At 44.5% G+C, this 21,940-nt stretch overlaps 1 protein-coding gene across 1 annotated transcript in view; it reads left to right on the top strand.

Moving 5' to 3' along the window:
- LOC115461777 (asialoglycoprotein receptor 2-like) overlaps positions 1 to 21,940 on the top strand; it is a 77,559-nt gene that overhangs the window by 42,017 nt on the left and 13,602 nt on the right. The window contains exon 4 of the mRNA XM_030191822.1: positions 15,109 to 15,206. Within this exon, the coding sequence (XP_030047682.1) occupies positions 15,109 to 15,206 (98 nt within the window). The remainder of the gene's footprint in view (positions 1 to 15,108; positions 15,207 to 21,940) is intronic.

The following is a 21,940-nucleotide window of genomic DNA, read 5'->3' as shown; positions in this document are numbered from 1 at the left end:
TCCAAACCCTTGTCACCTCTCGCTTGGATTATTGCAATTTGCTTCTCACTGGTCTTCCACTCAGCCATCTCTCTCCTCTCCAGTCAGTCCAAAATTCTGCAGCATGACTTATTTTCCGCCAAAATTGTTATACCCACACTAGCCCACTCCTCAAGTCACTTCACTGGCTCACTGTCCGCTTCTGCATTCAGTTTAAACTTCTCGTACTGTCCTTTAAATGCATCCACTCTGCAGCCCCCCATTACCTCTCCACTCTCATCTCTCCCTACATTCCTCCCTGTAAACTCCACTCACTGGACAAATCTCTCTTGTCGTCCCCCTTCTCCTCCACTGCTAACTCCAGACTTCGTTCCTTTTCCCTTGCGGCACCTTATGCCTGGAATAGACTTCCTGAGCCTGTACGTCTAGCTCCATCTCTACCTGTTTTCAAATCTATGCTGAAAGCCCACCTTTTCACCACTGCTTTTGGCTCCTAGCCACTACTCAATTGCCCTCCCCTTGTTCCTTCTCACCCAGTACTTCCCTCACCCTTAATTGTCTTGTCTGTCTGTATTTTTAGATTGTAAGCTCTATTGAGCATGGACTGTCTCTCTGTGTCAGGTGTTCAGCGCTGCGTGCGTCTGGTAGCGCTATACAAATGCTAATAATAATAGTAACCCCACTAACTACCCTTCTCCATCGAGAATACTGACCATTTACAGTAGCCCTACTCTCTGTTTTCTAGCTTTTAACCAGTTTTTAATCCACAATAGAACACTACCTCCTATCCCATGACTCTCCAATTTCCTCTGGAGTCTTTCATGAGGTGCTTTGTCAGACGCCTTCTGGAAATCCAGATACACAATATCAACCGGCTCACCTTTATCCACATGTTTGTTCACCCCTTCAAAGAAATGTAGTAGATTGGTGAGGCAAGATTTCCCTTCACTGAATCCATGTTGAATTTGTCTCATTAATCCATGCTTTTGAGTATGCTCTGTAATTTTGTTCGTAATAATAGTCTCTACCATTTTGCCTGGCACTAACGTTAGACTCACCGGTCTATAATTACCTGGATCTCCTCTGGAACCTTTTCTAAAAATCGGCGTTACATTGGCCACCCTCCAATCTTCTGGTACCACGCTCAATTTTAAGGATAAATTACATATTACTAACAATAGCTCCGCAAGCTCATTTTTCAGTTCTATCAGTACTCTGGGATGAATACCATCCGGTCCAGGAGATTTGCTACTCTTCAGTTTGTAGAACTGCCCCACTACATCCTCCAGGTTTACAGAGAATTCATTACGTTTCTCCGACTCGTCAGCTTCAAATAGCATTTCCGGCACCGGTGTCCCACTCAAATCTTCCTCGGTGAAGGCTGAAGCAAAGAATTCATTTAATCTCTCCGCTACGGCTTTGTCTTCCCTGATCGCCCCTTTTACTCCTTGGTCATCTAGAGGTCCAATCGATTCTTTTGCCGGCTTCCTGCTTTCAATATACAAAAAAAAATTTTTTACTATGTGTGTTTGCCTCCAACGCAATCTTTTTTTCGAAGTCCCTCTTAGCCTTCCTTATCAGCGCTTTGCATTTGACTTGACATCCCTTATGCTGTTTCTTATTATTTTCAGTTGGTTCCTTCTTCCATTTTCTGAAGGATTTTCTTTTAGCTCTAATAGCTTCCTTCACCTCACTTTTTAACCACGCCGGCTGTCGTTTGGTCTTCCGTCCTCCTTTTTTAATATGCGAAATATATTTGGCCTGGGCTTCCAGGATGGTGTTTTTGAACAGCATCCACGCCTGATGTAAGGGTTATTTCCCTTTTTGTGCTCTTTTTCAGCACAATCGCATTTTTTGATTTGGCTAGGGCAGTCTTCTCTTCCATGTCTTCGAAGACTCCCAGTGGCTTCCAAATGCTGTTCTCGGTGCAGCCGGACCATCTCAGGTACTGATACCCATTCGTGGTGTAATCAGTGCCTTGGGCCTGACCATAGTCCAGCTCGTTGTGCTCTTTTTGTCTTCATATGAAGAAAAGGACTCAACTGGCTTGAGAAGCCCAGAGAGAAGACCTTTTGGGGGCTTGGTTCGGTCCTTCGATGTCGGTATCAACATCAGTACCGAGGTGAGCATCATCAATGTCGGGAGTGGAGGTAGGCATGGCTACTGAGAGGCCACGACACACTGGGAGTAATGAGGCATTGAGTGGGTCTCCACCTGCCTCGAGGCCTCCTGCTATGCAGGCCCCCGGGACCGTCCATCATCGGACCTGACCCCGAGGCGATGTGAGGATTTGACGTTTTCATGTCGGCACTGAGGAGCCTCGGTGAGGTGCATCAAGCAAAGGCTAAGAAGAGAAGCACCGACACCCTCCGAGGAGCTCTGAGGCGCCGAGGGAATCGGCACCTGAGAAGCATCGATGCTGGGAGGACCGCTCCCCCTCCATACAAGAGGTGCTGATGTGTCGGTCTCTCAGCAGCTTGGTTCCTGCTCCAGAGCACCAGGCGACTCTGTCGCCAACTGATCCACCGGCCTTGCAGCCTTTTCCGATGGTGGCTCTCTGCGAGCGTATTTGGGCCTTGCTTCCAGAGCTTCTGGAAGGACTGCTGCATCAATCTGCATTGGCGTCGGGAGTGCTTGCTCCTGCCTTGCCGTCTGCTGTAGTGGTGTCTGGCCCTCCACCTGTAGTGAGGTTCCTGAGCTCGGTGCCGCTTGCGGCTCCGGTATCGGCTGCCACCCAGGTCGACTCCCCCTCGATGTCGCACCGAGTTCCGCAAGTGGATGCTCGTGTAGAGCTGGTATGACTGAATACGGGCAGTGAGCATTGCGACCTGATACATTTTTCTCCCAAAAGAATCCAAGGTCCTAGTTTCTCTGCCTAGGAGCGCTGAAGCATAGTCACTAGAACTCTTAGCTCTCTTGAGAGCGGAGTCCATCACTATGGAGTTGTGGGGTAACTGAGACTCATCAACCCAGGCTCCCCATGGATCCAATACTGGGAATCTGTCTTCTTCGGGACAATGGAGAGGACACCTAGTTTCGCTTAAGGACTTCCCTGAGTACCTTATGCAAAGGAGCTGTCACTACCTCTCTAGGTGGAGAGGTGTAGTCCAGGACCTTGAGCATCTCAGCCCTGGGCTCATCCTCCACGTCTATGAGGAATGGAATGGCATGAGCTATTTCCCACACAAAAGATGAAAAGGAGAAGCTGTCAAGAGGAGACAGTCTACTTTGGTCAATGCCCTCCCTCCAAAGCAGGCTGAACACTTTTGTCAGCTGGTCAAGCAACAGAAGGTGTGTCATAAATTCTTGGCCAGGGGCGCTTACAACACTAGGATCTCTGCTCAAGGTATAGCAATGCACAGACTCTCATGGCTGCTTGTTTCTGACCTGGACCATTCAGTCCAGCAGAGGATCACAGATGTTCCTTGCTGGGGGGATAATCTTTTTGGAAAGAAAGTGGAAGATCTGGTTGATCAGATCAAGAAGCATACGGATGCTATGGCTTCTCTCTCCCACCGGGCACCTTCTGCTTCCACCTCCTCAACTAGGAGGTATTTTGGTGGGTCACGGAGTTCTCCCTATTCCCATTCTAGGCGTAGGTACACTCCAGCGTCTCGCCAGCCTGCTCAGCCCCAGCTCGCTCGTTCTTGTCAACAGCATACGCCCAAGGCCCCTGCTGCTCCCCAGCAAAAGCCAGGGACGGGCTTTTGACTGACTCCAGAAGAGCATAGCTGCCATAAAAGTGTCTGTGCCGGACAACTTGCTGGTTGGGTGGAGGTTAATGTTTTTTCACTAAAGGTGGCCTCTTATAACCTCCGACCGGTGGGTTCTTCAGATAGTCTGGTTAGGATACACCCTCAATCTGTATTCCAAACCTCCAAATTGTCCTCAGAGCTCGTTCATTCAGCTCTCCTCACAAGCAGGTACTTGCAGAGGAACTCTCCGCCCTTCTAAAGGCCCAAGCGGTCAAACCCATTCCACCAAGGGAAGAAGGGCTGGAATTCTAATCCAGGTACTTCCTTGTGCGGAAGAAAACGGGGGATACGTCCCATCCTAGACCTAAGGGCCCTGAACAAATTCCTGGTCCGAGAAAAGTTCAGGATGGTTTCCCTAGGCGCCCTTCTTCCCATGATTCAGGAAAACGATTGGCTATGCTCTCTGGACTTGAAGGATGCTTATACTTATATCCCGATACTGCCAGCTCACAGGAAGTATCTTTGATTTTGGCTGGGAATGCAGCACTTCCAGTACTGCGTGCTGCCCTTTGGCCTAGCATCAGCTCCCAGAGTGTTCACAAAATGCCGAGCAGTAGTTGCAGCGTTGCTATGCAGGCTGGAAGTGCATGTGTTCCCTTTTCTCGCCGACTGGCTGGTGAAGAGTACCTCGGAGGACAGTGCTCGGGAGTCCATTCAGATGACTATTCAGGTGCTGTAACTACTAGGGTTCGTAATAAATTACCCCAAGTCCCATCTAACTACGGTCCAGAAATTGGAGTTCATTGGAGCATTGCTCGACATGAGAATGGTTCGAGCCTACCTTCCGGAGACGCAGGCAGACAACCTTCTGTCCCTAGTGTCCAAGGTTAAAACATCTCACAAGTCACAGCTCGGTAGATGTTGAGACTCTTGGGGCACATGGCTTCCACAGTTCATGTTACACCCATCTTTTTGTTTCTTTTGATCCCAACAGGGCACTCAGGGAAGACAAAGCCATAGAAGAGAGATTAAATTAAATCTTTGCTTTGGTCTTCATAGAGGAAGATTTGGGAGAGATACCGGTGCCAGAAATGGTATTCAAAGCTGACGAGTCAGAGAAACTGAATGAAATCTCTATAAACCTGGAGGATGTAATGGCGCAATTTGACAAATTGAAGAATAGCAAATCTCCTGGACTGGATGGTATTCATCCAAGAGTACTGACAGACTTGAAAAATGAACTTGCAGAACTATTGTTAGTAATATGTAATTAATCTTTAAAATCAAGCACGCGGTACCGGACGATTGGAGAGTGACCAATATAACACCGATTTTTAAAAAGGGCTCCAGAGGCGATCTGGAAAATTATAGACCTGTGAGCCTGACGTCGGTGCTGGACAAAATGGTAGAGACTATTATAAAAAACAAAATTACAGAGCATATTGAAAAGCATGGATTAATGAGACAAAGCCAACATGGATTTAGTGAAGGGAAATCTTGCCTCACCAATCTATTACATTTCTTTGAAGGGGTGAACAAGCATGTGGATAAAGGTGAGCCAGTCGATATTGTGTATCTGCATTTTCAAAATGCATTTGACAAAGTACCTCATGAAAGACTCCAGAGGAAATTGCAGAGTCATGTGATAGGAGGCAGTGTTCTACTGTGGATTAAAAACTGGTTAAATGATAGAAAACAGAAAGTAGGGTTAAATGGTCAGTATTCTCAATAGAGAAAGGTAGATAGCGGTGTCCCCAATGGGTTTTGTGCTGAGACCATTGCTTTTTAACATATTTATAAATGATCTAGAGATGGGAGTAACTAGTGAGGTAAATAAATTTGCCAATGAGACAAAGAGGGGCATAATCAAATGGGGCGCCCAAGATTTCCTGAGGGCATCCCCGCAGGACGGCCTTGTGAAGGGGCGGGGAAACCACTATTATTGAAACAAGATGGGCGTCCATCTTTTGTTTCGATAATACAGTCGGGGACGCCCAAATCTCAACATTTAGGTTGACCTTAGAGATGGTCGACCTAAATGTTGAGATAGTCGACCTTAGAGATAGTCGTCCCCAGTTTTCGGCAATAATGGAAACCGAGGACGCCCATCTCAAAAACGACCAAATCCAAGGCATTTGACCGTGGGAGGAGCCAGCATTCGTAGTACACTGGTCCCCCTCACAACCGGGCACCCTAGGGGGCACTGCAGTGGACTTCACAAATTGCTCCCAGGTGCATAGCTCCCTTACCTTCAGTGCTGAGCCCCCCAACCCCCCCCCAAAACCCACTCCCCACAACTGTACACCACTACCACAGCCCTTAGGGGTGAAGGGGGGCACTTAGATGTGGGTACAGTGGGTTTCGGGTGGGTTTTGAAGGGCTCACATTTACCATCACAAGTGTAACAGGTAGGGGGGGATGGGCCTGGGTCCACCTGCCTGAAGTGCACTGCACCCACTAAAACTGCTCCAGGGACCTGCATACTGCTGTGATGGAGCTGGGTATGACATTTGAGGAAAGACTAAAGCGGCTAGGGCTCTTCAGCTTGGAGAAGAGTTGGCTGAGGGGAGATATGATAGAGGTAATGGCGCTTTTGGGTAGTGAGTTAGAAAAAGTTAGCTTTAATCCTCACATATATGTGAATGATGTCATGATCTACATTCCCTTCATAGGGAACATCACTAATATACAAAAAAGGTTCAACAAGGTCTGGACACTATGGACACTTTGGCCTCCACATTCCAACTAAAACTAAACAAAGAGAAGACTAAACAATTTGCGTTAAACAATGTTCACCATCCAATTACAGAAAAGTCCATTATGTTAGGGAACTCCAGCTCCTCTTTTGAAAACAGCCTAAAGGTCCTAGGGGTAATCATAGATCAATACCTAACATTTGACACACAGATATCAGCAGTCACCACAAAGGAATTTAGGACTCTTTGCAAATTGAAAATTAGAAGCTTCTTCTCCACAAACACATTCGGAATCCTAGTTCAATCACTCCTCTTATCACAGACTGTGGTCCAAGCTGAAAGAAGTAATAAACAGGGCCACAGACCTTTATGTAAGGAGGGTAAATAAAAGCAAGAGAAAAAGGAAACCGATATGGTTTTCAAAGCAAGTGGCTGAGAAAATAAAGGCTAAAGAGTTAGCGTTCCAGAAATACAAAAAATCTCAAGTAGAGGAACACAGGGAGGAATACCGGATGAAACTGAAAGAAGCCAAGAGAGAGGTACGTCTGGCGAAGGCGCAAGCGGAAGAACAAATGGCTAGAAATGTACGGAGGGGAGACAAAAACTTCTTCAGGTATATTAGTGAAAGGAGAAAGACTAAAAAGGGGATTGTGAGACTAAAAGATACAGCAAAACGCTATGTAGAAAATGATGAAGAAAAAGCCAATTTGCTAAATAGATACTTTTGTTCTGTTTTTACTGAAGAAAATCCTGGGGAAGGACCAAGAGGGACTGGCAAAAGTACACCTGAAAACGAAGTGGATAGAGCGCCGTTCACGGAAGAGAGTGTGTATGAACAACTTGGAAAGCTAAAGGTGGACAAAGCCATGGGGCCGGACGGGATCCACCCCAGAATACTGAGGGAACTCAGAGAGGTTCTGGCGGGTCCTCTTAAAGATTTGTTTAATAATCCTTGGAGACGGGAGAGGTTCCGAGGGATTGGAGAATGGCGGAGGTGGTCCCTCTTCACAAAAGTGGTGATAGGGAAGAAGCTGGAAACTACAGGCCGGTAAGCCTCACTTCGGTTATTGGAAAAGTAATGGAAGCCATGCTGAAGGAAAGGATAGTGAATTTCCTGGAAGCCAATAAGTTGCAAGATCCGAGACAACATGGTTTCACCAAAGGGAAGTCGTGCCAAACGAATCTCATTGAATTCTTTGACTGGGTGACGGGAGAATTAAATCAAGGACATGCTATGGACGTCATCTACTTAGATTTCAGCAAGGCTTTTGACACGGTTCCCCACAGGAGGCTCTTGAATAAACTAGAATGGCTGAAGATAGGACCCGAAGTGGTGAACTGGATTAGGAACTGGTTAACGGGCAGACGCCAGAGGGTGGTAGTGAATGGAGTTCGCTCGGAGGAGGGAAAGGTGAGTAGTGGAGTGCCTCAGGGATCGGTGCTGGGGCCGATTCTGTTCAATATATTTGTGAGTGACATTGCCGAAGGGTTACAAGGTAAAGTTTGCCTTTTTGCGGATGACACCAAGATTTGCAACAGAGTGGACACCCCGGAGGGAGTGGAAAACATGAAAAAGATCTGAAGAAGCTGGAAAAATGGTCTAACGTTTGGCAATTAAAATTCAATGCGAAGAAATGCAAAGTGATGCACTTAGGGAGTAGAAATCCAAGGGAGGCGTATGTGTTAGGTGGGGAGAGCCTGATAGACACGGACGGGGAGAGGGATCTTGGGGTGATAGTATCTGAGGACCTGAAGGCGATGAAACAGTGCGACAAGGCGGTGGCCGTAGCGAGAAGGTTGCTAGGCTGTATAGAGAGAGGTGTGACCAGCAGAAAAAAGGAGGTTTTAATGCCCTGTATAAGACGTTGGTGAGGCCCCACCTGGAGTATTGTGTTCAGTTTTGGAGGCCGTACCTTGCGAAGGATGTTAAAAAAATGGAAGCGGTGCAAAGAAAAGCTACGAGGATGGTATGGGAGTTGCGTTCCAAGACGTATGAAGAGAGACTTGCTGACCTGAACATGTATACTCTGGAGGAAAGGAGGAACAGGGGTGATATGATACAGACGTTCAAATATTTGAAAGGTATTAATCCGCAAACGAATCTTTTCCGGAGATGGGAAGGCGGTAGAACGAGAGGTCATGAAATGAGATTGAAGGGGGGCAGACTCAGGAAAGATGTCAGGAAGTATTTCTTCACGGAGAGGGTGGTGAACGCTTGGAATGCCCTCCCGCGGGAGGTGGTGGAGATGAAAACGGTAACGGAATTCAAACATGCGTGGGACAGGCATAAAGGAATCCTGTGCAGAAGGAATGGATCCACAGAAGCTTAGCTGAAATTGGGTGGCGGAGGGAAGAGGGGTTGGTGGTTGAGAGGCTAGGATGGGGGAGGGCAGACTTATACGGGGTCTGTGCCGGAGCCGGTGATGGGAGGCGGGACTGGTGGTTGGGAGGCGGGAAATACTGCTGGACAGACTTATACGGTCTGTGCCCTGAAAAAGACAGGTACAAATCAAGGTAAGGTATACACATATGAGTTTATCGTGGGCAGACTAGATGGACCGTGCAGGTCTTTTTTTGCCGTCATCTACTATGTTACTATGATTACTGCAACGGGATCTATGCCAGGTGCAAGGAATCAAGCATAGAAAAACTATAGACTGCCCAAAACACTACTGCACGTCTGATTTTAAGATGTCCTGATATCAAAGAGCCAACCCTTTATTACTAGCTGTACATTGGCTCCCCGTGAAAATAAAATTTCTGTAACAATTTTTCAAATGCTGTATGAAACAACCCCAGACAACTTGAGTTCCCTTGTAATTCTTCCAAAGAAGAATGCTCTGCAAGACACTAGACAATTCCTACTACTACACCTCCCCAGCTACAAGGGTGTCTGTTACAAATCCATCCACTCAACAGGTTTTTCCTACCTGGCCACAAGAATATGGAACTAATTACCAAGAGACATAAGGCAAATAGCCGAATACTTAAGATTCCGCAAAATACTTAAAGTTCACTTTATAAAGATCTTCTTACTAGATGTAGGATAACTATTATCTAAATGTGTCACTAAATAATAATCAGAAGTGTAATTCTAATACCTATTACTTCTAATACCTATCCCTTCTCAAGAGTACTACATTTTTGTTAAAATGATTGATTTTGTTATTTTTTTCACTGTAAGCCACATAGAACTGAACCTTGTTTGGATAATGTGGGATATAAGTATTAATTTAAAAAAATGAAATTGTCACTGTCCTATTTTGACTCTGGGATCCAGCGCTGCATGCCCTGCGGACATCAGAGGAAGTTGTTGTTCCAACCCAGGGAGCACTGCGAGGCTGCCTTGTCCAACCGCAGCATGCCCCATGGTGACATCAGATTCCAGTTGAGAGCAGGTCCTGTCTTACTGGGACCAAGACTCTCTCACATCGTAGCCGCTCTGTCTGCTTCCTGGCGCTTGTGGGTCCTGAGGCGCTGTTTCTTCTGCTCGCCTGACTACTTTCTGTATCCTACGTGAGCAGGTTCCTGCTGCCTTTACTTCTTGTGTGCGTGGGTTCCAATGACCTTGTTCTTCCTGAGTCTGTGAGTTCCAGCAGCATCTTTCTGCTTGTGTGCGAGGGTTCCAGTATGCAGTCTCGCTATTGTGTGTGTGTGTGAATGGGTTCCAGTCAAGACTTGTATGAACGGGTTCCAGCTCAGCTTTGCTTCCCGAGTGACTGGGCCTCTTAGAGCCTTCCGTGCTTTTTGCCCTGCTGTCTGCAGTCGTTTCCTGCCCTGCCTGTGGAGATTCAGTCTCTTGTAGCCCCGCCCTAAGAAGCAAGAGCTCACTACCCAATATAACAGAAATGAATAATTGGTAGCATCACTTTGTAAAAGGAGCCCTTTGGGTCTTTATAAAATAGCCTCACCAGGCACCTACTTGGCCTCTCAACTTGTTATAAAATTGCTCTCTCCGGTTTTTGTAAATTTGTTTTATTGATATTTTATGGATGTTTTCATTCTAATACTTCAGAAATGGTGACTTTATTTTAAAAAATTGTTTCAATTTTCTTAATTTTAGAAACTACTGCTAAAAGTGCTACCAAATATTTTTTTTTGTAAAATGAGAGCTCAAATGTTCACCAAGACCTTCAGTGAGTTGTCTTTCATTATCACTTTCCAGATGTGAATATACTTCACATTCATCCCCCCTCCCGTTAAAAATTAAACTCAAAATAGCTTATCTCAATATCAGTATCAATTTATTGTTTGTATACTGCTGTTTCCCCAAAAGGGTTCACCACGATTTACAACAAATAAAATACAAATTCAACAAATAACATCAATGTCAAATAAAAATTCAAATTCAATAAGGCAATAAACCACGAATAACATCAATCATCAAATAAAAAGGTTTGTTTACTGAAAACAATATAAGATGATTCCAAATGCACTATAGAAGGTAAAGAATTCCATACGAAAGAAAATAAAGAATGAACGTAAAAAAAAAACACCCTTAACACTTGGGGAACAGAGTACCAAAGATTGTTGTAATCGTACCTAATAGCCAAATAGAAAATCTTTAAAAATATTAACCAACAGCTTCGAAGTAAGCCCATATAGCACTTGAACTAGCAAACAGGCAGCCTTAAATAACACCTGTTTGCATATAGGAAGCCAATGTAATCATTGCAAACAAGGAGTAACCCTGTCAAATTTCTTTAACCTAAAGATCAGGTGAGCAGCAATGTTTTCAAGCTGAAGCTTAGTCATTAACTTAGCTGATAGTCCCAAATACAGGAACCAAAAGGTAACTGAACAAAGAAAACCCAAGGGGTAAACAGAGTAAACCAAAAAGCGGGAGAAGGAAGCAGGCTGAACAGACAATGGGATGAACACACTAGTTTATTGTAATACGTGAGACTGGACATAGCACTGTGTTTCGGCATGGATGTGCCTGCCTCAGGAGTCTACAATAAAAATGATAAGAAATAATAACAATAAATAACACACCTACATAAAAACCTATCTCAGCCAGTATGGCGCAATCAGGATCATGGTGTCGTGGTCTTGCTTGAGTTTCAGCAAAGTCTTCCCCACCAGAGGTATGGGAGGATAAGCATACAGGAGGCCTGTTCCCCAATGTAGGAGAAAGACATCTGATGCTAGTCTGTCATGGGCCTGAAGTCTGAAATAGAACTGAGGGACTTTGTGGTTTAGTTGAGTGGCAAAGAAATCCACTGAGGGATCCGCTCGGAAGATCTTGCGGGCTACGCCCACATTCAGTGATGTTCAGAAGGTTGCATTACCCTGCTCAGTCTGTCGGCCAGGCTGCTGTTTATGCCTGCCAGATAAGTGGCTTGGAGAGACATGCCGTGACGGCACGCCCAAAGCCACATCTGGACGGCTTCCTGACACAGAGGGCGAGATCCGGTGCCCCCCTGCTTGTTGGTGTAGTATATTGCAACCTGATTGGCTGTTTGAATCAAGATAATTTGGTTGGATAGCTGATCTCTGAAAGCCTTTAGAGCGTTCCAGATCACTCGGAGCTCCAGGAGGTTGATCTGAAACTCTGTCTTCTGGGGGGCCAGGCTCCCTGAGTGTGAATCCCATCTACATGAGCCCCCACCCCAGGAGAGATGCATCCGTTGTCAGCACTTTCTGCGGCAGAGGAATTTGGAATCGGTGTTCCATGGTCAAACTGGATCGAATCTTCCACTACTGAAGACAATGTGCAAAGTTGGTGGACACATGGATGACATCTTCTAGGCTCCCTGTGGCTTGATGCCACTGAGAAGCTAGGGTCTATTGAGCAGATCTCATGTGCAGACATGCCATGTCAAATTGCGCCATTACATCCTCCAGGTTTATAGAGATTTCATTCAGTTTCTCTGACTCGTCAGCTTTGAATACCATTTCTGGCACCGGTATCTCTCCCAAATCTTCCTCTTTGAAGACCAAAGCAAAGATTTAATTTAATCTCTCTTCTATGGCTTTGTCTTCCCTGAGTGCCCTACTGTCTGTAGGGCCTAATCCACTCCAAGTAAAAGTCCAATGCTTGCTTGCAGTCCAAGGTGTGCAGTGCGCTCTTGTCAGGATGGGCATGAGGTCAGGGAAAGAATGTTGACAAGACAATCGACTGGTTCAGATGGAACTCCGACACAACCTTAGGCAGGAACTTAGGGTTCATGTGTCGGACTACTCTTTTGTGATGAAATTTGGTATAAGGTGCATCCGCTACTAGAGCCTGAAGCTTACTCACTCTGTGAGCTGAAGTAACAGCTACCAAAAATATGATCTTCCAGGTCCAGTACTTCAAATGACAGGAATCTAGTGGCTCAAAAGGAGCTTTCATTAGCTGGGTGAGAACAACATTGAAGTCTCATGACACAGGCGTAGATTTGACAGGGGGCTTTGTCAACTACAAACCTTTCATGAAACAAACATTTAGAGACTGTCCAAAGATGGGCTTACCCTCTACGTGATGATGATAAGCACTAATTGCACTAAGGTGAACCCTTACAGAACTGGTCTTGAGGCCAGACTCGGAAACGTGTAGAAGTTTTTCATGCAGGGTCTGTGATAATATTTCCTCTAAACATAAAACTTTGGAAGGGGACTTGGCTAAAATACGGGAGCAACAATCTCAGATGGCAGGAGATCGATTGATATAGGATAATTGAAAACTTGGAAAACTCTGTGAGGAATTTAAATCTTCGTATATTAAATTTTCCTCAGACAAAATATATTTCCGCTAGAGAGATGTTTAATAAATTCCTGAAAGAGATATTTAAATATCCAGAACAATCTCTTCCTCCGTTGCAAAAAATATATTATCTTGGAGATAAAAAGAAGTTATAACCAGCTTCATCACAAGGAGTTTCAGATCAACAAGAGGTTTCTTCAGACACATTGGATCTATCAGGATTTTTAGAACAATCCAGAGAAGAAGTTAAAACTCGAGCAACTGTAATTATTACATTTGTGTTTTTGCAGGATAAAGAATAATTGCTCCGTTTATACTTTAAAAATATTCAACCCGAGTTTTTGGGAAGTAAAGTTTTAATCTTTCCAGATATCTCCCGTTGGACACAACAAAGGAGGAAGAAACTCTAGTGATTAAAGCTTCCTTTCAGCTGAGATTCCCCTGTAAATGTTTGGTTTTCTTTAAAGATAATAGATATATATTCTATGAGCCAGAACAGTTGTGTGCTTTTCTGGATATGCAGGACACCAAGAAGGACTGACCGATAGAATTTGCAGGATAGCATTAGACATAGGATAACCACCTACTCATATTTCTTTACTTACGTTATTGTGTTAAGCTTCAACTTCCTTTGATGAAACATTGGATCTCTCCCTATTGTGGACTGTTGTATTCCAATATTTTTCTATATATAAATATGATACCTTTTGTGTTTCTATAATGTTGTAGAATTATCTAATATTGGAATATCTGTCAAAGATGTATATCTTTGTATATAATGAAAATTTAATAATGAAATTTAACAATAAAAGTGGTGGTTGTTTCTGAGGGCTCTTTTTCAAACAATCAGCTTGATTAAAAAAAAAACAATAACATTGAAGAGAGTGTTCACTGGTATGATGCTATTAGTCCGCATAATCAGTATTAGATCTTGGTTTTGTAGTTTAGGTAGGGGTCCTTGACGGGGATAAAACTATACTGTGACAAAAATCAGACACCAGTTAATTACTCATGCTCTGTAGTCTTTTTAAGAGAAGTTTTTAAGGGAGAAAAAGAGAACTCAGAGATCCTTGGGGAAACCCCTCGAATACACCAGCTTGATTTTTTGAGTCTAAAAAACGCTCCAAAAATACAGCATTTAGCTTATGTTATTTTCAGATTAATGTTTTGAAACAAGATTAAATGAACAAGTTGATGCACATTTAGATATTGCACACATTTAATAAAAGGGAGTTTTTTGAGACCAATGAAAGAAACTGCACACTAGAAGAAAATCAAGCTGGTGCATCCGAGGGGTTTCCCCAAGGATCTCTGAGGCCTCGTTTTCTCCCTAAGAAACTTCTCTTAAAAAAATAAATTAGAACTCCATGATTTTTGTCATAGTATAGTTTTACGAAGATGAACACCATTTGTTACTGCAATTTCATTGAGTGTCATTGACAGGGGTCTGCATGTGTGGGGGGTGGAGGGTCTGGGGGTGTACTGCACCCCTAGGACTGACAGTGACAGCCTAGGCGGAGAACTGCATCCTGCCACCCAGCTGCTGTCTTTCTGTTTCCCCTCCTGCCCTAACGCCAGCTCCAAACTGGAGTAGGGTTGAAGCAGTAGAGCACCATTGTTCAGCACGCTGTTTCTTTGATAGTGGGGCGCAGGAACAGAAGAGTGCACCAGCATACATTATCATGTATGAGTGTTCTACTTGCGTTGATCTGCTGAGCACTCTTCTGGTGCTCTGGGCGGCTGAATATGAAATGCAGGTTAATGCGGGTGCTAGTCCAGCGCTAATGACCTCTAGCGCCCGCATTTACCTCTGATCATCGGGGCCTGAGTTTGGACAACCCTGTTACAGACCACTGTCATATCTCCCCTCAGCCATATCTTCTCCAAGTTGAACAGACTCTATTAGCATTTTCCTCATAAGGAAGTCATTCCATCTCGTTTATCATTTTGGTTGCCCTTCTCTGTACCTTTTCCAATTTCGCTATATCTTCATGGGGGTCTTCTTTTTTTTAATCAATAATCTTATTTTTCTCCACCTTATTTGTTCTAGAGTTTTATCCGTGAGAATTCCAATGGAGCTGGGTACTTTATTGGTCTGAAAAAAGAGCAGTCAGTCTGGAAGTGGATAGATGGTACAATCTTGGACAAGTAAGGACCAAACCTTTGTTAATCAAAAGTTGTGTTGTGGTATTCTGTCTTTTTTCTCTAACTCTCTGCACTCAGCTTTCTTTTTTTCTTTGTCAAAGACCCTTCAGCTTTTCTTTCACATTCCCCCTATACTATCCAACATTTAAATCTTAACGAGAGGAACCTTATGGAGCAAGTTCACTCAGAAGGAGGGGCAGGCCATAAATTTTCACTAAAGTGCATTAATCTGAATGCATAAGTCAAAAATAACCTTTTTGAACCAAAATGACTTCCTCACTACTTCTACCTGTATTTTATTCGTCATGTTGTACACGTTTATGTTTAGAGATGTTAATCGTTGCGAATTCAGCTTTATCAGCTCTCTGGTGTAGGACTGCCTGAATCAGTGGTATTAAAAAGGATTCTCCCCGACTTCCGGTGGGGGTATGGAGCAGTGAAGACGCAGGAAAGAACTGCTCCGGGCGCCCCAGCTAATCTGCGTTTGAATAACCCCGTTTCCCGCCAAGCAAAGAAAGCAGCTTGTACGAGGGTTTCCAGTGAAGGCTCAGGAAGTCAACGGAACTAGAGACAATATAGATGGCATCCAAAACGGTCCGAAAAGAAACAAAAGACAAAACCCGCGCCACTGAGAACAAAATGGCGGACAGGGCCTCACCGCCGTCGCCCAGCTCTCTGTGGGCGGCGGAGATCACAGAAGAGGTAAAGGCGGCGGCCGAGCAGGTGGTGAGTGTCAAACTGCAACTTATATTGGACAAATTGGAAGGACTAGATGAGAGGCATACGAGGAAAATCACAGAGTTGCAAGCAGTGCAGCAAAGAGTGGGGCAGGCGGAGGAAGATATTCTTAAAGTGTCGGAAGAGCAGCCTCGGTTACAGGCGTGCCTTGTGGAGGTGGAGGCGAAGCTAGAAGATCTCGAGAATTGCTCCCGGAGGAATAACCTCCGCCTCGTGGGACTACCAGAGTCCCTATCCGAGCGGAACTTGTGCTCCTTAGAAAAATGGCTGCCTAAAGCACTTGAAAGCACAGAGATAGCAGAATCCCTGCGGGTGGAAAGAGCCCACAGACTGGGACAGCGACAAGAAGGATCAGGCAGACTTACAGTGATCATCTTCCGGATCTTAAATTATGTGCACAAGGTACTAATTTTGCAAGCACTAAGAGCAGGACAGAAACTGGATTACCAGGGCAAGCGAATACTCTGCTTCCAAGACTACTCCACTAAAGTGTCTGTGGCGTGAAAGAACTTTGCCCCTTTGTGCACCAAACTATTTGGGCTGAAATACAAATTCAGCCTGCTTTATCCAGCCAAACTTAAGTTGATTGACAATGGTCAAGCTGTATTTTTTGAGCGAGTGGAGGAGGCGAACTTATATGTGGATAAGATGCTGACACAAGGACAGGATGGCTGAAGCCCGGTTGGCTAATAGATAAAGGCGACATTGACTATTTAGTAATTGACAGATGTTGTTGACTGTTTAATGCATATTTGCAGTTGCAAGATGCGAATTGTTGGAGCATATAAAGATCAGTAAGGTGAGAGGAAAACCTGGACAATACAAAACAGGGGATATGAAAGAAATATGGAAGATGCGGACATGTACTGTACTCTTGTATGGGACTGAATCACCAAGCCGTGGGGACAGTGAGCTAAATAAATAAATAGAAGGGGGAAGGCGGATGAGATAATCACTTGTTAGAGGGGTGCACTCCCCGGTTAAGAGGCAAAAGATATTGAAAGCCCTGAATGATAGGAAGGCTTCAATCGCGTTTTTGCAGGAGATGCACCTCACAAGGGAAGAGCATGCCAAATTGAAGAGATGGTGGGTAGGAGACTGGATCGATGCCCCAGCAGTAGGGAAGAAGGGAGGAGTAGTGACATTAATCAGGAAGGGGCTTAATGTGGAGATAAAGAGAGTATTGACCGACCCAGGAGGGCGGTATGTTCTGGTTTCAGTAGTGATAGAGCGACAATCCTTACTATTATGCAATTTATACGCGCCAAATAAATATGACAAACAGTTCTTTACCCAAATTATAAGGAAAATTCAGACACTGGGGGGGGACATGCCAATCTTGGTGAGAGGAGATATGAATGAAGTACTGGACCCCGTATTAGATAGGTCTAAACCGACGGGAAGGGAATTGGCCAGACTAGAGAGGGGTATGGTTAGACTGTGTACCGCTTTAGAATTGGTAGCACCTGTTTGAGCAGCAATAGGGGGTTCCAAGATGGCCGCTTGCAGTTAACACTGAGGGAACCCCTCGTCCGCGTTCTATAATTGTGCCTAAACGAAGGGGGAAATCGACGGCCTGAACTTCCCCGCGAACCCCCTCCTTACCTTCAGGTCCTATTGACTGCTATCTGAGGACCCAAGGAGCTGAACAGACGGTTGAGCGAAGGACCGTAGGGGAAGCGGCGATGATGGAAGGAAGCGCTTCCCCCAGGCTTGAAACAGCTCTAAGTCCCAACCAAAGACCTCCGCAACCGCTGTGGTCAAGCTCCCCCCTCGCGGGCGTCTCTGAGCAGGTCCCAGGTGGTGTGCTATCAGCGGCTAGCGAAGTTGTTCAACAACAGCGAAACACGAGGTAGGAGGAGGGGTCGTCAGACTCCTCAGGAAGGAGAGCCACAGGAGTTGGTAATGAGGTTGTGGAACAGCAAGATGCAAGCCTTGCAGAAGCTCTGGAGCAGATTTTGGAGGTCCCCCAGGAATTATTAGCAAAACCACGAGAGGTAACCCTTGATTCATTGTGGGACTTGGTTTCACAACTGGGGAAAACTTATTTGCAGCAATCTAAAGATACTAATATTAAAGTTGAAAAGCTTGAAGTGAGAATGGTAAAATGTGAATCAGAAATTAAAACTTTGGTCAATAAGCAGGAAGTTTTTGAAAAAACGTTGGGGAATTCTCAGTCTGTTCAGGCAATGATTATAAAAGATATATCAAATCTGAGAAACAAAACTGAAATCTATGATAACTATATGAAAAGGTATAACCTCAGATTTGTGAATTTCCCCCAAATTCCTATGATAAAACCTATTGACATGTTAAAAAGATACTTAAAAGAAATACTGGAGATTTCAGATGAACATATGCCTCCATTCACACAAGTCTACTATATTCCAATGAAAGAGAAAAAATCAAATCAGCAACTACAATCAAACAAGTTGGACCTTTCAGCTTTTTTGGAGACTTCGGAGTCTGAACAAGCCACGGCAGCTACTTTGTTAGCCTCCTTGGCGTTGCTTCCTGATAAGCAATGGCTCTTTCGGCTGTTCTTTCAGAAAAAAGAAAAACCCTTTCTAGGGTTTAAAATTTCCTTATACTGGGATGTTTCCAAAGAAACTCAATGGAAAAGACAGCAATTTCTTATAATGAGACCACAGGTTTTGCAACTTGGGGGAACCTTTTTTCTTCGTTTCCCTTGCAAATGCAAAGTGAAATATAATTCAGTTAACTATGTGTTTATGGAGCCAGCACATTTAACAACCTTTGTATCTTCAAAAAGAGCTGTGGAGTAATATATAATATCAGCTCCTAGTTAACTGCAAATTCTTGTTTATATAATTTTTTCCTTTTTGTCTTCCATCTATTGTTAATCTTGGAATCCGTCAATGAGGACTTGAGTGTATTTGAGTATGAGGGTTAGAATGTTTTCAACCTGTTTTGTTTAATTTTCCTTAATTTACACTATTTGAACAAGAATGATTTCTTGGATTTGTGAATGGTAAACTATAAATAAAAAAAAAATAGAATTGGTAGATGTATGAAGAACACTGCATCCAACAGAGAAAGATTTCACACATCTATCTAGGGCTCATTCGACAATGTCTCGAATAGATTATATATTTTCTTCCCCTGAATTACTGACTAAGGTGGAGGAGGCTCAGATAGGGCCAATAATGACCTCCGATCACGCATTGGTGAGAGTGCAACTGAGATAAGGGGAGGGAGTGCCTGTGTTTGGGTCCTGGCGTTTCCCAGCTTTTCTATACCAGGATAGTCAATTTTTGCCTTTTCTTGTAGAGAAATGGCATGAATTCAAAGACAATAATGAACAACAAAGAGAAGATCCCACTCTCTTCTGGGAGTCGCCAAAGGCGGTCCTCAGGGGAGAAATCATATCTTATGTAGCATTCAAGAGAAAGGTCAGAGATGGGGAGGTGTTACGCCTAGAGAAACAAGTGACATTGCTTAGAAAGCAATATGGACGAGGGCATTCGTTGAATATCAGGGCACAGTTATTAGAAGCACAACAGGCCCTAAATGAATTGTTACAGGAGAAAATACAGAAATCAGATACGTATGATAGATACCAACTATATAGATTCCCGAATAAAAGCGGAAGGTTACTGGCTAGATTAGCCAACCAGAAAATTGGAGCCAAAAGAATATTAACAATGATAGATGAGAGAGGTGTGCAGACGCATACTGACACTGGGATCAATGCAATACTGGTGACTTTTTAAAAGAAACTATATACGAAACAGGAGGAACTGGTGACACCTAGTGCAGCGTATTTAGCTAGTGTTGACTTACCGCAGGTGTCAGAGGGAGAGCTAGAAGTATTGAATGCACCAGTGGCGATAGAGGAAGTAGAATGGGTGATTACTACTACTACTACTACTACTACTATTTAGCATTTCTATAGCGCTACAAAGCGTACGCAGAGCTGCACAAATATAGAAGAAAGACAGTCCCTGCTCAAAGAGCTTACAATCTAGTAGACAAAAAATAAAGCAAACAACTCAATTAATGTGTAGAGGAAAGAGGAGAAGAGGGTAGGTGGAGGCGAGTGGATACAAGTGGTTACGAGTCAAAAGCAATGTTAAAGAGGTGGGCTTTCAATCTAGATTTAAAGATGGTCAAGGATGGGGCAAGACGTAGGGGCTCAGGAAGTCTATTCCAGGCATAGGGCGCAGCAAGACAGAAGGAGCGAAGTCTGGAGTTGGCAGTAGCGGAGAAGGGAACAGATAAGAAGGATTTATCCAGGGAACGGAGTGCACGGGAAGGGGTGTAGGGAAGGACGAGTGTGGAGAGATACTGGGGAGCAGCAGAGTGAGTACATTTATAGGTTAGTAGAAGAAGTTTGAACAGGATGCGAAACGGATAGGGAGCCAGTGAAGCGACTTGAGGAGAGGGGTAGTATGAGTAAAGTGATTAAGCAAAGTAAGTTAAATAAGGCACTGGAGCCAGATGGAATGAGATCTGAATTTTATAAGTTACTAGGCGCAGAAATTAGTCAGGTACTTACAATGGTATTTAATGCTTCCTTGCAACGAGTCCAGTTGCCTGCACATTTGAATAGGGCCCAAATTAGTGTATTGCAAAAACCGGGTAAACCGGGGGATCGCCCTGACTCATATAGACCAATATCGCTTTTAAATGTGGAGACTAAACTGTTGGCTAAAATATTAGCAAACAGGCTGTCGCGATTTCTCCCTACCCTGGTAATGGAACCACAGGTGGGATTCACCTGTGGTAGAGTATATGGGTTGCACTGGAAAGGGTAAAGATGGAGCAGACCCCAGCTTTGTTAATAAGCTTTGATGCTGAAAAGGCTCCATTGCCCAGAGTCACAAGGAGCTGCGAGGGGGTGGGGGAAGGGGTAAAAAAACATACCTTTAATCATGACATGATTACAAATTTTAATCAAAATGCAGCCCTAAAAAATTAAAGAATAAAAAGTATTGAAAAGATGATAAATATATAAAATAAAAATTGAGAAATTACAAATGAAGGGGTCCTTTTAGCAGCAGTAAAAAGGGCCCCGTGCTAGCAGTGGAGGCCGTTTTTGCCATACGATGCGGCCCTTTGTACCGCAGCGGGTAAAAATGTCTGAAAATAGCAATGGCAATGCGGTAAGATTGCTCTTACCACGTGGCCATGTAAAGGGAGAGAACTTATCACCACCAATTGAGGTGTCAGTAAGAGCACATGTGCTAACCCGGCAATAACCAGGTAGCATGCGGTGCTGCCCAATTATCGCTGGGTTAGCGTTACAGTAGAAAATAGCCAGCTATTTTTCCTAGCGCGGCATATGGTGCATGCTGGGGCTGGAACTACCGCCGGTGGCCACGTTACCGCCACTTTGAAAAAGGGCCCCTACAAAAATCTAAAACAGCATGCAGAATAGCTGCAAAAAGCCTTACAGTTTTCACAGTCTACTTCAAAAAAGCAAGGCTAATTCAGAACGGTTTAACTGGACAGAAGAGTCTCCTTTCTGGTTGGTTAAATTGCACTGGCTGGCTCCCCCACTGATATTCAGTGGCACTTAGCTGGACACTGCTGCTGAATGTCAACGTAAACTGCTCCAGCACTATTCAGTTGGTGCCAGGATGATCTGGGGTGGGGGTGGGGTGGTTAGGTGCAGTGGTGTAGCTACAGGTGGGCTGGGTGGGCTGTGGCCCACCCAATTTGGACTCAGGCCCACCCAAAATTGTGGCAGTCTTGCAGTGGAAATCCCCAAACCCCACCAGCTAAAGGTTTTCTCCTCCTCTGGCAGCAATGCTCTTCCAAATGGCAGCTGCCACCGCACACCGGCCCCTCTCCACATTTCACCTGTGTGGAAGCACTGAGCATATACAGACTCCTGGCAGCGGTGTCAGCTCAAGTCAAGTGCCTGCCAGCTGCTGTTTGGAAAAGCTTTGGCTGCCCGAGGAGGAGGAAATCTTCAGCTGTGCAGTTTGGGGATCCCCACCAGCTAAGGTATTTAATATTTTGTGTTTGAAGAT

The sequence above is a fragment of the Microcaecilia unicolor genome, chromosome 2 (genome assembly GCF_901765095.1).
Source record: "Microcaecilia unicolor chromosome 2, aMicUni1.1, whole genome shotgun sequence".
Taxonomy (NCBI): Eukaryota; Metazoa; Chordata; class Amphibia; order Gymnophiona; family Siphonopidae; genus Microcaecilia; species Microcaecilia unicolor.
The sequence above is the reverse complement of the archived record's forward strand: the minus strand, read 5'-3'. Positions and strand labels throughout refer to the sequence as shown.